This window comes from Bubalus bubalis, chromosome 3 (genome assembly GCF_019923935.1).
Source record: "Bubalus bubalis isolate 160015118507 breed Murrah chromosome 3, NDDB_SH_1, whole genome shotgun sequence".
Taxonomy (NCBI): domain Eukaryota; kingdom Metazoa; phylum Chordata; class Mammalia; order Artiodactyla; family Bovidae; genus Bubalus; species Bubalus bubalis.
In genome coordinates, this window is record NC_059159.1 from 16,400,086 (window position 1) to 16,413,324 (window position 13,239).

General features: G+C 39.4%; 1 protein-coding gene across 12 annotated transcripts in view; it reads right to left on the reverse strand.

The window, feature by feature from the left end:
- LOC102391025 (EF-hand calcium-binding domain-containing protein 13) overlaps positions 1–13,239 on the reverse strand; it is a 96,719-nt gene that overhangs the window by 13,583 nt on the left and 69,897 nt on the right. For all 12 annotated transcript variants that reach the window (XM_044938836.1, XM_044938845.1, XM_044938839.1 and 9 more), the window contains one exon: positions 455–556. In XM_044938836.1, the coding sequence (XP_044794771.1) occupies positions 455–556 (102 nt within the window). The remainder of the gene's footprint in view (positions 1–454; positions 557–13,239) is intronic.

A 13,239-nucleotide genomic window follows, 5' to 3' on the forward strand; every position in this document is an offset into this window, starting at 1 on the left:
TTAACATAACAGAAGAACACTCTCCCCTTTCCTGATTATAACAACTAGCAATAGCACTTAATAAGTGTACTGGGCATTTCGTTAAGCATTTTAAATGGTCATTCAATAAACATTTATTCAAAATAAGCAAAGAACATGGGTTAGAAAAAATTATAAATATTAAAATTCATGCTTTCTTCAAAAATGTAAATTTGACTTTCTACCCAATAAAATATCAAATCTTATATTTGATAATGAAAAGATGGACTATTTTGTAGAGGCCAGCTTTCTTGCTCTCAGAGTTCAAAAGACTCTTCTACTGACCATGCCACCAGTACCTGGAACAGTATATTCCCAACTTCTTTAACTTTCTCACCTCCAATCTTGATATCTTCCCCATGAAATTTCCTTTATTTCTTTCCTTCCTCTGTTAAAGGTACAAAGCTCAAAAGACGATGGTATCTAATACACTTACCACTGACTGGCAGGTTTCGTGTCAGATCTTTGAGTTCCTCATTGGTGATCTTGATTCCCATGTTGCCAAGTACAGTTTCCAGGTTTTTGATGTCAACACTCCCTTAATTAGAAAGAGACAGGACTGTGTAGCAAATTTAATGATTCCAGAGAAGTTATTTTTAAGGTTTTATTTTTGACACATATACCTTCTGAGAATCTGAGAAAGGCTGTGTATCTTACACTCCTACACAGTGCACCTGTTCTTATTTATAAACAGTGCATTAAGATTTAGAGGATGTTCTGAAGCCCTTCCATGGACCTCATAAGTGCTCATGAAACTAAAACTTTTTTTTTAAACTAAAACTTAAAACATCTGATCCACATTAAAAAATTAATTCCTTTGAATCATGATTATGTCTTTCAGCATAAAGATCAAAGATTCATTGAACCAAATATATAAAAGAAATTGACAGTGTAAATAATATTAGGATTCTTTCCTTTAGTCCAATTTGGAGAAGAAGATAAGAGTAATTAGTATATGCAAGATTTTAAGCAATAAATAAAATATTTTTGGACAGTTCACAGGATTAAAAAAATCTCACTACTAGCGGGAGTGAGCAAGTGGAGTAGGAAGACCCTGAGCTCACCTGCTTCCATGGGCACACTAAAATTACAACTATTTATGGAGAGGTATTTTTTTAACTTCAAATTTCATATTGGAGTATGGTTCAGGTGTATAGCAAAGTGACTCAGTTATACATATACATGTTTCTATTCTTTTTCAAAAATTTTCCCCATTTAAGTTGTTACATAATATTGAGCAGAGTGCCTTGTGCTATATATGGTATGTCCTTGTTGGCTATCATTTTAAACATAGCATTGTGTACACGTCAATCCCACATTTCCTAACTACCCCTACCTTCCCACCCTTCACCTCTGGTAACCATAAATTTGTTATATAAGTCTGCAAGTCATTATGGAGCAACTATTGATGAGAAACAGAATAGAAAAAGAATAAAAGAGAAGGCCCAAACCAATAAAATCAGAAATGATAAAGGAGAAGTTACAACAGATAGCAGAAAAATAGAAGAGATCATATGAAATTACTACAAATAGTTATACACCAATAAAATGAACAATCTAGAAGAAATGGATAAACTCCTAGAAACATACAGTCTAATCTTCCAATACTGAGAACCAGGAAGAAATAAAAATAACAGCCCAATTACCAATAATGAAATTAATCAGTAATTAAAAAAAAAAACTCCCAACAAACAAAAATCTAGGACCAGATGACTTTGCAGGTGAATTTTACCAAACATTCAGAGAAGAGTTAACACCTATTCTTCTCAAACCATCCAAAAACTTGTGGAGGAAGGAGTGCTTCTGAACTCATTCTACAAGGCTAGTATCACCATCATACCAAAACCAGACAAAGATATCACACAAGAAAGAAAGTTTAAAGTCAGTATCACTTATGAACATAGATGCAAAAATCCTCAACAAAATATTAGCAATCCAAGCTCAGCAATATATGAAAAGGATTATACACTATGGTCAAATGGAATTTATCCCTGGAATGTAAGAACAGTTCAATATCTGCAAACTAATCATATGACACACCACATTAACAAACTGAAGAGTAAAAATCATATGAGCAACTCAATAAATGCAGAGAAAGATTCTGAAAAAATTAACATTTATTTATGATAAAAGCTCTATACAAAGTGGCTATAGCAGAAACATAGCTCAAGATAATAATGGTTATATATGACAAACCCAGGCTTCTGTGGTAGCTCAGCTGGTAAAAAAAAATCCATCTGCAATGCAGGTGACCCTGGTTCTATTCCTGGATTGGGAAGGATCCCTGGAGAAGAGATAGTCTACCCACTCCAGTATTCATGGGCTTCCTTGGTGGCTCAGATGGTAAAGAATCCACCTGCAATGTGGGAGACCTGGGTTCGATCCCTGGGTTGGGAAGATCCCCTGGAGGAGGGCATGGCAACCCACTCCAGTATTCTTGCCTGGAGAATCCCATGGACAGAGGAGCCAGGTGGGCTATAGTTGATGGGGTTGCAAAGAGTCAGACACGACTGAGCGACTAAGCACAGCACATGACAAGCCCATAGCTAACGTCATCCCCAACAGTGAAAAGCTGAAAGCTAAGATTAGGTACGAGACAAGGATGACCACTCTCACTACTTTTATTGAACAAAAGTATTGGAAGTTGTAGTCACTACAATCAGACAACAAAAAGAAAATAGAAGAAATCTAAGTTGGAAAGGAAGAAGTAAAACGTCACTGCTTGCAAAAGACATGTACTATACATAGAAAATTCCAGTGACATCACCAAAAAACTACTAGACCTCATCAATGAATTCTGTAAAGTTACAGGATACAAAATTAATCTACAGAAATCTATTGCATTTCTATATGCTAAAAACAGAGTATCAGAAAAAGAAATTAAGAAAGTAATCCCATTTACCACTGCATCAAAAGGAATAAAATACCTATGTATAAATCTAACTAAAGAGGTAAAAGACTTGTATTTGGAAAACTATGAGACGCTGATCAAAGAAACTGAAGATACATAAATAGATGGACAGATATACTGTGTTTGTGGATTGGAAGAGTCAATGTTGTCAAAATGGTTATATTACCCAATGCAATCTACAGATTCAATGCAATCTCTATCAAATTACCAAGGACACATATCAAGGTATATATCAAAATACCAAGGACATTTTTTCACTGAACTAGAACAAATAATTTTAAAATTTGCATGGAATCACAAAAGATCGGCAAGTCAAAACAATTTTGAGAAGGATAAAGCTGGAGGTATCACATTTCCTTATTTCAAAGTATACTACAAAGCTACAGTAATCAAAATAATAAGGTACTGGCACAATAATGGATTCATAAATCAATGGGACAGAATAGAGAACCCAGAAATGAACTCTCACTTATATGACCGAGTAATCTATGACAAAGGAGTTCAGTTCAGTTCAGTCGCTCAGTCGTGTCCGACTCTTTGCAACCCCATGAATCACAGCACGCCAGGCCTCCCTGTCCATCACCAACTCCCGGAGTTCACTCAAACTCATGTCCATCTGCCGGGAGCTGGCATATTGCATATTGAGTGCATATTGCATATTGAGTGCAGCACTTTCCACAGCATCATCTTTCAGGATCTGGAATAGCTCAACTGGAATTCTATCACTGCCGGGAGCCAGCGTGAGGAACTCCGCCCATGACAAAGGTCATGAGGAAGGAGGCTCGGCATACGCAAAGGCGGGATCGAGCCTCAGGAGTCCCCCTGGAAATTCTCAAGCATCTACCCCCCAAACCAGAGTCTGCCTACTTTCTGCTTTTTGCTTTCACCTACACCTCTGACTTTACGGGGGGCTGTCCCCCACTACCTCTCTCTGAAAAAAGAGTTAGCTTACAGCTCCAGTTAATAATTCCTGGGTGTGACAGTGTTTCAACCAAAAAACTCCTTTGGAAATCCTCTAGCCTGCCTGAATAGGTTTTTCCGGCCACATGTGATTGTTCAGAGCCTCCCAACTGTGAGAGGCAGGAGATGTTCTAAACTGCCTAAACACAGATTCCTTTGAGTAGTTAAAAGATTGGTTAGAAATTGTATTAGTGAAGGGTTTTTCACTTGTTGGGCCAATGTTTGCTGCTAAGTCTCCATACTCCTTACCTACTGTGTCCTTGGCAGTGTATTGATTGATATAATGGGTGTATAGAAATGTAAAATGCAGCTTTGTCCGATGCTTTTTTGGAGGCTGGTGCCTGACTTTGGAATAATCACCTTTAGAGAAAAATAAGTTTCTTAAAATGTTAACAGGCCTCCTGGCCAGAAGATGATGTAATTCACCTGAACTTTTGCATATGGTAAGTTTGAAAGCCTGGCTTAGATTAGGACCAGGAACTGCTGTCCTTGCATGACTCCACCCCTTCCCCCATTATCCTCTATGCATAACTTAAGATATAAAAACTACTTTGGAAAATAAAGTGCGGGCCTTGTTCACCAAAACTTGGTCTCCCCATGTCACTCTCTCTCCCAAATTCTGGCTGAGTCTCCATCTGGAGCGCGGAACCCGCCATGCTTGCTAATTATGCCTGGGCTTCTAAGATCCGACCGGGGAGGCCTCAGTGTCTCCTCTCCTTCGGGAGAACGGAAGGACTCCTGCGGCCTACGTAAGTGGTGCAAACTTCTTGTCTTGAAGTTTTATTGGTCTCCTGCGTAAACCAAGCTACTCAGCCTCTTTTCTCCACTGAATTTTCCTACTGAGCTATCCTCATTCTATTACTCTTTGTATCCTTAATTAAGGTGTAATTAAGCAGTTGTTTCCTGACCCTCGCCTATGCCATCTCTCCTTCGAATACCCTGGATCAGCCGGGGCTGGACCCCGGCATCCATCAAGTCAGTGATGCCATCCAACCATCTCATCCTCTGTCGTCCCCTTCTCCTCCTGCCCCCAATCCCTCCCAGCATAAGAGTCTTTTCCAATGAGTCAACTTGTCGCATGAGGTGGCCAAAGTACTGGAGCTTCAGCTTTAGCATCATTCCTTCCAAAGAAATCCCAGGGCTGATCTCCTTCAGAATGGACTGGTTGGATCTCCTTGCAGTCCAAGGGACTCTCAAGAGTCTTCTCCAACACCACAGTTCAAAAGCATCAATTCTTTGGTGCTCAGCCTTCTTCACAGTCCAACTCTCACATCCATACATGACCACAGGAAAAACCATAGCCTTGACTAGATGAACCTTTGTTGGCAAAGTAATGTCTCTGCTTTTCAATATGCTATCTAGGTTGGTCATAACTTTCCTTCCAAGGAGTAAGCGTCTTTTAATTTCATGGCTGCAGTAACCATCTGCAGTGATTTTGGAGCCGAAAAAAATAAAGTCTGACACTGTTTCCACTGTTTCCCCATCTATTTCCCATGAAGTGATGGGACCGGATGCCATGATCTTCGATTTCTGAACGTTGAGCTTTAAGCCAACTTTTTCACTCTCCACTTTCACTTTCATCAAGAGGCTTTTGAGTTCCTCTTCACTTTCTGCCATAAGGGTGGTGTCATCTGCATATCTGAGGTTATTGATATTTCTCCCAGCAATCTTGATTCCAGCTTGTGTTTCTTCCAGTCCAGCGCTTCTCATGATGTACTCTGCATATAAGTGAAATAAGCAGGGTGACAATAGACAGCCTTGACGTACTCCTTTTCCTATTTGGAACCAGTCTATTGTTCCATGTCCAGTTCTAACTGTTGCTTCCTGACCGGCACACAAATTTCTCAAGAGGCAGGTCAGGTGGTCTGGTATTCCCATCTCTTTCAGAATTTTCCATAGTTTATTGTGATCCACACAGTCAAAGGCTTTGGCATAGTCAATAAAGCAGAACTCTCTTGCTTTTTCCATGATCCAGCGAATGTTGGCAATTTGATCTCTGGTTCCTCTGCCTTTTCTAAAACCAGCTTGAACATCAGGAAGTTCACGGTTCACATATTGCTGAAGCCTGGCGCATGGTGGCTGCGACAACCAGAGCACTAAGCGCAGGCAGCTGCGATGACTGGCGCACTAAGCGCAGGCGGCCAAGAGGAGCTACCCCACGTTCGAGGTCAGGGGCAGAAGCCGGGAGGACCCCATGCCCGAAGGGCGGCGGCCAAAAGGCGTTACCCCACGTCCGAGGTCAGTGGCAGCGGCCAAGAGTGCCAGGCTGCGATGGCGCAGGAACGGCCGGAGAGGAGCTACCCCGCGTCCGAAGTCAGGGGCGGCAACGAGAAGAGTTACCCCGCATCCGAGGTCAGGGGCGGCAGCCGGGAGGAGCAACCCCGTGTCCAAGGATCGTGGCTGCACCGGCGCAGGAGGGCCTAGAGGAGCTATCCCACGTTGAAGGTCAGGAAGGGAGGTGGTGAGGAGATACCCCTGGTCCAAGGTAAGGAGCAGCGGCTGCGCTTTGCTGGAGCAGCCGTGAAGAGATACCCCACGCCCAAGGTAAGAGAAACCCAAGTAAGACGGTAGGTGTTGGAAGAGGGCATCAGAGGGCAGACACACTGAAACCATACTCACAGAAAACTAGTCAATCTAATCACACTAGGACCACAGCCTTGTCTAACTCAATGAAACTAAGCCATGCCCGTGGGGCAACCCAAGATGACAAAGGAGGGAAGAATATAAAATGGGAACAATACAATTTCTTCAATAGATGGTGTTGGGAAAACATGCAAGAGAATCAAACTGGACTACTGTTTCACAGGATGTACAAAAATAAATTCAAAATGGGTTAAAGGCTTAAATGTAAGGCCTGAAACCCTAAAACTTCTAGAAGAAAACACAGGCAATAAGCTCTTCAACATAAAGTTTCAACAGTATCTTTTGGATCTGTCTCTTCAAATAAGGGAGACAAAAATATAAGCAAAAAGGGGGAAAAAATAAGCAAAAGTAAACAAATGGGACTATGTTAAACAAATGGGACTATGTTAAACAAAAAGGCTTCTGCACAGCAAAGAAAAACTATCAACCAAATGAAAAGGCCATCTACCAAGTGGAAGATGATATTTGCAAACAATATATCCAATAAGGAGTTCATATCCAAAATACACAAAGAACTCAAACAACTCAACACTAAAAAAAAAAAAAAAAATCCAATTAAAAAAACTGAACAGAGGCTCTGAGCAGATAGTTTTGTAATCAAGACACACAGATGGCTAACAGGTATATGAGAACATGCTCAATATCACGAATCAACAGGGAAATGTAAATCAAAACCACAATGAGCTATCACCTTACACCTGTTGGAAAGCCTGTTATCAAAGAGATAAATAACAAGTGTTGGAGAGAATGTAGAGAAAAGTGAACCCTTGTACACTGTTGGCAGCAATATAAATTTGTGCAGCCACTGCGGAGAACAGTATGGAGATTCCTCAAAAAATTAAAAATAGAATTATTATATGATCTTGCTCTTCTAACTCTTGGGTATTTATCCAAAGAAAATGAAAACACTACTTAGAAAAGATGAATGCACCCCCACGTTCATTGCAGCATTATTTACAAATTTACAAATGCCAAGATATAGAAGCAACCTAAGTGCCCATCAAGAGATGATTGGATAAGAAGATGTGGGGTATATATACATATATATATATATGGAATGGAATATTACTTAGTCATAAAATATATACATATATATACAAAATGGAATATTACTCTGTCATAAAAAAAATCTTGACATTTTCAGCAACATGGATGGATCTGGAGGTATAATGCTAAGTGAAATAAGTCAGACAAAGAAAGAGAAATATTGTATGATTTCACTTATATGAGAAATCTAAAAAACAAAACAAACAAATATAACAAAACAAAAACAGAGTATTAGACACAGAACAAAGAGACGGTTGCCAGAGGAGACAGTGGTAGGGAATAAAACAAATAGACAAGGGAGATTAATAGGAACAAACTTTCAGTTGCAAAATATATATATATATATATATATATATATATATATATATATATGTCACAGGGCATTAAATGTACAGAGTGGGGAATACAGTAAATAACTATGTAATGTTTTCATATGGCGACATGACTTATTGTGGTGATCACTTAAAAATGAACAGAAATATTCAATCACTATATTGTGTAACAAGAACAAACACAGTTTTGTAGGTCAGTTATACTTCAAAAACAAACACATTCATAGGAAAACAGATCTGATTTGTGGTTACCAGGGGCAAGGTGTGGAAGGAAAGGAAATATGATGAAGGCAGTCAAAAGGTACAACTTTCAATTATTATGTAAATAAGTATGAGGGATGTAATATACAATATAATAAATACAATGAGCACTGTAGCCCACCAGATTCCTCTGTCCATGGGATTCTCCAGGCAAGGATACTGGGTGGGTTGCCATTTCCTACTCTAATAGCACTGTGTGCTGTGCTTAGTCGCTCAGTCATGTCCAACTCTTTACAGTCCCATGAACTGTAGCCCTCTGTCCATGGGGCTTCTCCAGGCAGGAGTTACAGGAGTGGGTTGCCATGCCCTTCTCCAGGGGATGTTCCCAACCCAGGGATCGAACTCAGGTCTCCTGCCTTGCAGGAGGATTGTAGTACTGCCTGAGCCACCAGGGAAACCCAAGAATATTGGAGTGGGTAGCCTATCCTTTCTCCAGGTAATCTTCTCAGGGAATTGAACTGGGCTCTCCTGCATTGCAGGTGGATTCTTTACCAGCTGAGCTACCAGGGAAGCCCATAGTTAACATTACTGAATGTTATACACGAAAATTGCTAAGAATGCCTAAAATTTCTGATCACAAGGAAATTTTTTCTATTTTCTTAATTTTATAACTACATGAGACGATAGATGTTCACTAAACTTACTGTGGTAACCATTTCTTGATGTATGTAAGTCAAATCATTATGCTGAACACAAACTTATACAGTAACTCTATGTCAATTATATCTCAATAAAACTGGAAGAAAAAAAGATTTCACTATTACTACTAATGATAATGATAGCTAATCTTTATGGAGATTTTTTTTTTTTTTGGTACCAGGCACCATACAAAACATTTCATTTTTTTGTCATTTAATCTCAGAGATATAACAGTTAACTGAAATTTCTGTATAAATAGTTCATCTTTTTCTTTTTTGCAAGTAACTATTTCCTCCCCAAATAAATGCTGAGAGTGTGGGATACATTTCTAAGCAACATGGTTGATTACCTTGTTAAATAAAAAGAAATCTGTTTTTTTTAGAAATGACATGGACTCTATATAAACAAGGAGTGGCAAGATTAATAACGAAGTGATTAGATAATGGTGTAAAGCCAAATGAGAACCTCATATTCAACTGCTTTCTTACGACTTCTGACTCACGTTTAAGATACTTTACACTACTTGGCACCATGTTCTCCCCTCCCTCCTTCCTTCTTATGCTCAAGTTCTCCCCTCCCTCCTTCCTTCTTATGCTCAAGTTCTCCCCAGTGTGACCAGCAGGAGTCTACTCCTGTTTCTTTTGACAGGAACACGTTAAATATTACCTTGCTTTCAGAAAAAAGGTACCCCATGCTCACTCTGTACTTTTCCTATCCCAGACCTGGAAGCAGAATTTCTCCAATGAGCTCTGGGGTTCCTTTTAGTAGAAATTCTATTGAGAAACCATGATCATTGAAACTAAGATGTGATTGTTTCTAGGTCCTTTTCTTTCAAGGAAAATACAGGAAATTCATCTTTAAAACAAACAGGATAATTAAAAAAAAACAACCGTGAATTCGTAATGATCCAAATTATAGTTACAGGATTTTTCCTAACTTCCTGATTGTATATTTGTACCTCTTTTCTCTGAAACTGAAACATGTTAGTTTCTAAGAATATTAACATATTTATTTGTTTTATTCTGCTTTTACCTGTAATAGTCACAATATTAAATTCCAATATTATTATTAATGATAAAACTATTGAATAAAGTTTAAGATTCCTTTGAAGTCCTTTCTGTAGTTAGTATATATTTCACTGTTCAGTCATAGCACTGCATTTCAGAAATCACTTGAAATAACTAGGTTCCCTATATCATTCTATTGGGCTTCCCTGATAGCTCAGTTGGTAAAGAATCCACCTGCAATGCAGGAGACCTTAGTTTGATCCCTGGGTTGGGAAGATCACCCGGAAAAAGGAAAGGCTACCCACTCCAGTATTCTGGCCTGGAGAATTCCATGGACTGTATAGTCCATAGGGTTTCAAAGAGTCAGACGTGACTGAACGACTTTCACTTTCACGTATCATTCTATTAGCACTTTGTTATATAATTAGACTCATGTGTTTCAGTTTATTTTCAATTTTAGAATTTATTTTTCTTCAATATTTGATTTTTTTAATATTTAAGCATTTTTAAGTTAAAACTAAATAAGAAATATACTCAGACTTCCTTCTAGCCCCTTCACAGTGTTTCCTGAATCCCCTACAAGTGAACTGTTTTTTAAAATTACTTTCTGATTTATGTTTCAGATTGATTTTGCAAAAATAAGCATGTAGGTTCTTATTTCCTCTCCTTCCTTACATAAAATGTAGCTTTCTATATTGATGATTCTACATCTTGCTTTGGTTAGTTAATATATATCCTGTAGATTATACATGTCAATATAAATAACCAATACACCAAATTTTTGATTGGACTTTCTGGAAGCTTTAAGAAAAGTCTCAATGCAGGTTATAGATAAAGTGATGTGATAATCCACTATGTGAGTAACAAAGGAAAAACTTTTAAAATTATATTCATTAGAGTAAATTTATTCAATTTACTCTATAGTTAGAAAAAAAGTTTTTCAGTTAAAACTAGAAAAAGTATAGCAAAAGTATGGTAAATAGATGGGGAAACAATGGAAACCGTAAGAGACTCTATTTTCCTGGGCTCCAAAATCACTGCAGATGGTGACTGCTGCCATGAAATTTATTTATTTATTTATTTTTGCCATGAAATTTAAAAATGCTTGCTTCTTGGAAGAAAAGCTATGACCAACCTAGAGAGCATATTAAGAAGCAGAGACATTACTTTGCCAACAAAGGTCCATCTAGTCAAAGTTATGGCTTTTCCAGTAGTCATGCACGGATGTGAGAGTTGGACTATAAAGAAAGATGAGCACCGAAGAACTGATGCTTTTGAACTGTGGTGTTGGAGAAGACTCTTGAGAGTCTCTTGGACTGCAAGAAGATCCAACCATTCCATCCTAAAGGAAATCAGTCCTGAATAGTCATTGAAAGGACTGATGCTGAAGCTGAAACTTCAGTATTTTGGCCACTGGATGAAAAAAACCGACCCATTGGAAAAGACCCTGATGCTGGAAAAGATTGAAGGCGGGAGAAGAAGGGGACAACAGAGGATGAAATGGTTGGTTGACATCACTGACTCGATGGACATGAGTTTGAGTAAGCTCTGCAAGTTGGTGACAGGGAAGCCTGGCATGCTGCAGTCCATGGGGTCACAAAGAGTCAGACACAACTGAGCGGCTGAAGTGAACTGATAGCAGACCTACACAGGAGCTGGTGGTTTATCAATATTAAACATACTCATCTCATTCTTTTCCTTCTCTTCTCCATGATTTTTCCTTTTTTCTCTGTCTTCTAGTACATAACCATTGCATTTTCCTCTTGTGTCTCATAACTAGACACAGAGTTCTCACTTGAATCATGGGTTCAGTTCAGTTCAGTTCAGTCGCTCAGTCGTGTCCGATTCTTTGCAACCCCATGAATCGCAGCACACCAGGCCTCCCTGTCCATCACCAACTCCCGGAGTTCACTCAGACTCACGTCCATCGAGTAAGTGACGCCATCCAGCCATCTCATTCTCTGTTGTCCCCTTTTCCTCCTGCCCCTAATCCCTCCCAGCATCAGTCTTTTCCAATGAGTCAACTCTTCGCATGAGGTGGCCAAAGTACTGGAGTTTCAGCTTTAGCATCGTTCCTTCTAAAGAAATCCCAGGGCTGATCTCCTTCAGAATGGAAGGTTGTATCTCCTTGCAGTCCAAGGGACTCTCAAGAGTCTTCTCCAACACCACAGTTCCAAAGCATCAATTCTTCGGCGCTCAGCTTTCTTCACAGTCCAACTCTCACATCCATACATGACCACTGGAAAAACCATAGCCTTGACTAGATGGACCTTGGGTAGGCTTACATATTAGTTTTTGTAGTCCCTGTGCTCTGCGCACATCTCTCAGATCCTATTTACCATTTTTGAGCATTCCCAGCCATGGTGTGGTTTTGCTCTCAACAAGCAGCACCTGTAGCTTTTGTTTGTAAGACTACCCTCATGCTACTGAAGACTGCTTTTCTCTCTTGTACAGAAAACAAAGAAAGTATGGCTGGGTCAGCCAATGGCTGATTGAGGGAAAGTGTGAGAGCTCTCGATTGGGACAACTCTGAGGTATAATTTACAGAGATCTTCAGTGGGATTATTCTGAAGGTATCAAGACTTTGTCTAAGATGGGGCTTTTACTTGGCTTCTTCCATCCCCTTATATAAGTTTTCTTTGGTAACTCTTCTGTAACAATTCACTTGCACATAAATACTAGTCTCAGGGTCTGCTTCTGAAAACCAAATTTAGGACACTTGGCTTTGAAGTGGTCCTCAGAAGCAGACCATAAGGTGGTGTATGCCTTGCTGGACAGGTTATAACAAAGATTCCATTGATGGTGTAAGGGAAGGGGTAATAATCCCTAACACATGCATGTGTATGTGTATGCTAAGTCATTTCCAACTCTTTGCAACCCCAGGCACTGTAGCCCACCAGGCTTCTCTAGTCCATGGGATTTTCCTAGCAAGAATACTAGAGTGGGTTGCCATTTCCTCCTCCAGGGGATCTTCCCGACCCAGGGATTGAACCCACATCTCCTTTATTGATAGGCCGATTCTTTACCACTGAGCCACCTGGGAACCTGTAACACACTGTATTGTTGAAACTGCTGAGATGTTCACCTTTGGAGAATTGCTTGTAAAACCAATACAATATTGTAAAGTAATTAGCCTCCAATTAAAATAAATTTATATTAAAAAATTTGAACAAAAAAAACATACAGGTGGAAGGGGATATAATGGCTCAAGTGATATTCTCTAATGTTTGAGAAATATGAGTAAATTTTAATTTTACAATGTAATTGGATGGTTGTTGCTTAGTAACTTGAGGCATGTGTAAAGGGCAGGCTTCCATGGCAGCAGTTTAAGAGGCTCGCATCTCCTATTTGAAGAGACAGTGTTGAAGACCAAGATCAGTACCTGATGGTCAGAAAGGCAGAACCTCAGAGAAAGCTGAAT